We start from the raw sequence: 4,136 nt of genomic DNA, 5'->3' as shown, positions 1-4,136 counted from the left end.
ATCAATCCTTAAATCTTTAACATTTTCTCCTTAGCTAATCTTTGATTTAATTAAACATATAGTGTTATGTAGGCTTTACTCCCCAGCGGGAGCTTGTAACTATAACTGTCCTAAATCCTAAAAAAATACAGTATTAACGCTGTTCTTTATTAAGCTCAGTCGGGGAATAAAAACCCACAAAAATAATTTTATTTGTCTCATCATTCTTGACCAGGCCACATACTGTATATAATGTCTCCGCTTCCTCCCACTGTAAAAAAATGAAGCCAAAATGTCCCAGATACGACCCCTGACATCTTTCGCCTTTCGGAACGAGAGTCTGTGCAGTAGAGATCTGGGTTGTCACCGTGGTATCAAAGTCCCACCCATACTCGTGGCCGACTTAATCTCGAGCAGGGCTCAGCAGTCAACCATGATGTGAAATCCACCTTTTTTAGCTTCATATAACTGAATTTCAACTGTACTGAATAGTGTTATGCTCATTGCAGAATTTCCTCATATCGTGCAGGCCTAAATTTAAGTTCCAACAACTGTTTTACTGTGAGAGTTTACAGTATATTAAATACCTGTTCAGTTTTTATAGCATGTAATTATGTGCATTTTGATGTGAGTTTAACTGTGTACCTCTGTCTGTCAATCAGGTGTATAATTCGTGTGTTGGACACTTTTGGTACTGAACCAGACTTCAATCATCCAACATGGGCTGAAAAGCACAACCTTATAAGTTCATTTGGCAGACTGAACCTGATCCCAATGCAGTTCTACACCATGTTTCGTATGTTTCTTTTTCTTTTTCAACAGCTAGTTGTGTGTGTGAGACAAAGAGAAACGTCAATTTTTAAAATTTAATATAAAATACTAATATTTTGATCAATGAAAGTTTTGTCAGTGAAATTCAGACAGCAATATTTTTCAATACACTTTAGATTATTTTTTGTACCTATCTTAATTAATGTGTATTCTCTTGTTGTGGGCAGCTCATACACCAGACAACACATTCCTGGGCTTTGTGGTGCAGCACCAGCTGAGCTCTGAAGAAACTGAGCAGCTCAAGTCTATCAGAAGACAAAACCAGGCACTTGTGTATGGCAAGCGTGCCAATTTTTGGCAGGTAACAATGGATGGATAGCATTTCTTACAATGAAATATATATTTCCTTATAGGCACCAATATTGATTTGAGAAAGTATTAAGAAAGTATACAGGTTCTAGTTATAGGTGGAGAGAGAGGGAACAGAGTTTTGATTGTTATTTTATGCCTTGAAAATACTTTTGTCCCTTAATTTTACCTTTAGGGTGTTTAGTAGTTCACGGACGTAGAGTGTGGGTGTCAAGCGGTCTGTTTCTTCCCCCACTGTAATTCAAACACCCGCCCTCCCCTAAAATACACACTTGGCAGGGGAGAGGTATAATTTGGTTATGGGTGGTTATGTCTATTGATTTTCCAGGAAGTCACTCTTTGTTTCCTCTGTTGTCACACTGCAGGGTAAAGAAGCTTATCTGGACATTATCCACAAGTACTTGGAAATCCATGGGACGGTTGATAACAGTGCTTCGATCCCAAGCTATGTGAAAAACCATGGCATTATCAAAGGCACTGAGGTACAGGCCCTGTTGAGACAGAGCAAGGTGAGTGTGCAAGGGATCTTTCAGTTCACATCAGGTCCCTTAACTTCACTCTTGTGTTGTGTTGACTTTGGCTATACTTCCTCATTTTACAGCCTGTTGCTGTATGTGTAATAATAATTTAAAAAAAAATGTATGACTGAATGAAACCTCAATATGTAGTAAAAGTTAAAATGGTAACCTTTCTCTTTGCTATAAACTGCACACCCATAAAGCAGGAACTGAACTCACAAGTTTAACCAGTCATTTACTAAAATGAGTAATTCTGTAATTCTGTAAAATAATTTACCTTTCTTTATGAGAAAATCCCTGAATTTGACAGAAAATGTATTTTTTATGTTACGTTATGTTCCATTGATATGTTCAAGGCTTTTCTGAGTAATTCAGGATTTATATAGTTATAGTATTAAGACGAGAATAAAATGGGGAAGCAGTTGTGTTTGTAGTCAGCATAGATCATTAATGATCTGTTTTACATGTATGTGATTGTATACAGTATGTAAATTGCATTTGTGTGTACTATAGTAGTGCAGCCTAAAAAGTAGTGTGAACATGGCAATCACAGACATAAATGTTTAGAAGCTATTCTCATAAAATATATTAAGTATATCGGGGATAAAACAATGTTAAGTGGTTTTTGAGTTGTTTGAAAGGGTCTGGAGAAACTCGAAACACACTGCTCAACAATATCACTCATTCCGTATGCTGTTATGTCAGCAGCATCACACTTTTTATACAGCATTGACATGCTGTATAAAAACATGTTTTTCTAGTGGGTTCACACAACAAGTTTGACAACCCTCCATGCATATTCTATACCAAGACTGACTGCTGAGATGTGAATTCATCAGTTAATGTGCTAGTGTTGGCTGGCACCATGTGGTGACATAAAGAAGTGCAAGGGGTTACCATATACTCTACATCTTAATGTGTCCTTATGTGTGCAGAAATTCTAACCCGTTTTCTGTTGTAGGTTTTTGTGGGATTGTCTTTTCCATATGAAGGCCCGGCCCCATTGGAGGCCATAGCCAATGGCTGTGCTGTCCTGAACCCTCGGTTACACCCTCCGCATAGTAGTCTGAACACAGAGTTCTTCAGTAATAAGCCCAACATCAGAGAGGTAAGATCATATTCAAAACGGAGGCACTTAACATGATGTGACAAACAACACACGATAAACAACACTTTCACCAGGAAATCGATCCATTTTGTTTTCCAGGTGAGACATTTTTTTTTCACAAAGCCGTTTCACTGTTGGTGCGTTTGTGCTCCAGGTGACATCCCAGAATCCTTATGCCGAGGCCATAGGGGAGCCCTACGTATGGACGATAGATATGCACAACTCAACAGATGTGGAGAGAGCTCTCACTGCTATCCTCAATCAGACTGTAAGTACCTTCTAAATATGCTGTTAAATCTACCTATTTCCCAAAGAGCACAGTGGGAATACAGAGGAAACGCAGCTTGATAAATACAGTTTTTGCATATACATTTCAGATTGAGCCCTATCTTCCCTATGAGTTTACTTGTGAAGGGATGCTGCAGAGGGTCAACGTCCTGATTGAAAAACAGGTTGGAGGAATGTTTGTTTGAGGGGAAGGAAAAAGGATACATTTTTTAAGTAAAAAATAATAATTCTATTCTAATTTTTGCCTCAGGACTTCTGCCACAGTACAGGGAGCTGGCCCCCACTGAGCACGCTCCAGGTTGTGAAGGCAGAGGCAGACACTTCCTGTAAACAGGCTTGCCAGGAAGTGGGGCTTATCTGTGAACCTGCATTCTTCCCACATCTTAACAGCGCCAAGAATCTTGCCAAGTAAGTACAGCATGCCATGAATGCAGTCACATAAATCCTAATTTACTTTTTATTTATGTCTTTCTGTGTATGATGGTGGGTATAATACACCTAAAGTAAGCAATATCATGCAGTTCTGACCAGAATCATCTTTTTTATGAAGGTAATTCAACTGTAAATAAATAACCATGTCTGCATAGTCATGTTTCTCAGCAGTATCTTTGGAGAGCTTTGACCATATTTTTGTTCTAATTTTAAACAGCAAATCATTACTATAGATTTTCTATAAGATCTACTATACAGTCAACAATTAGAAGAAGGTTAACAAAATTGAAAGTAAGCCTCAATCCAGCTCTCTGAAAATTCGACACATATTGTAAACATTTACATGTAGTAAATATTATAGATGCATATCTTTGCACAGGATACAGTTTTTGAAAAACATAGTACAAATTAGAAGAACACAAGTCAGATATTCACACACATATTCTTGGCAGTATATTGAAGTATATTGAAGGTTATAGTCGGCACTTTTATCTAATTTAATTGGGCTGTTTTTCAGCAGAGCAAAAGTATTCGGTGCGAGTTGAAAGTTACTGTGAAATACACTGATCTTCCAGATCATTATGACCAGTGACAGGTGAAGTGAATAATACTGAGTATCTGGTTATCATGGCACCTGTTAAGTGAGCAAGCAAGTGAACATTTTGTCCTCA

At 37.9% G+C, this 4,136-nt stretch overlaps 1 protein-coding gene across 1 annotated transcript in view; it reads left to right on the top strand.

Annotated features, from left to right (window-relative positions):
- LOC118339259 (alpha-1,6-mannosylglycoprotein 6-beta-N-acetylglucosaminyltransferase A-like) overlaps positions 1–4,136 on the top strand; it is a 13,838-nt gene that overhangs the window by 8,448 nt on the left and 1,254 nt on the right. The window contains exons 10-16 of the mRNA XM_035676834.1: positions 642–775; positions 978–1,111; positions 1,485–1,628; positions 2,599–2,745; positions 2,900–3,013; positions 3,123–3,197; positions 3,284–3,441. Coding sequence (XP_035532727.1) covers positions 642–775; positions 978–1,111; positions 1,485–1,628; positions 2,599–2,745; positions 2,900–3,013; positions 3,123–3,197; positions 3,284–3,441 — 906 coding nt within the window. The remainder of the gene's footprint in view (positions 1–641; positions 776–977; positions 1,112–1,484; positions 1,629–2,598; positions 2,746–2,899; positions 3,014–3,122; positions 3,198–3,283; positions 3,442–4,136) is intronic.

Source organism: Morone saxatilis, unplaced genomic scaffold (assembly GCF_004916995.1).
Source record: "Morone saxatilis isolate NCDOM2014 unplaced genomic scaffold, NCSU_SB_2.0 Contig5, whole genome shotgun sequence".
Classification (NCBI taxonomy): Eukaryota; Metazoa; Chordata; class Actinopteri; family Moronidae; genus Morone; species Morone saxatilis.
The sequence above is the reverse complement of the archived record's forward strand: the minus strand, read 5'-3'. Positions and strand labels throughout refer to the sequence as shown.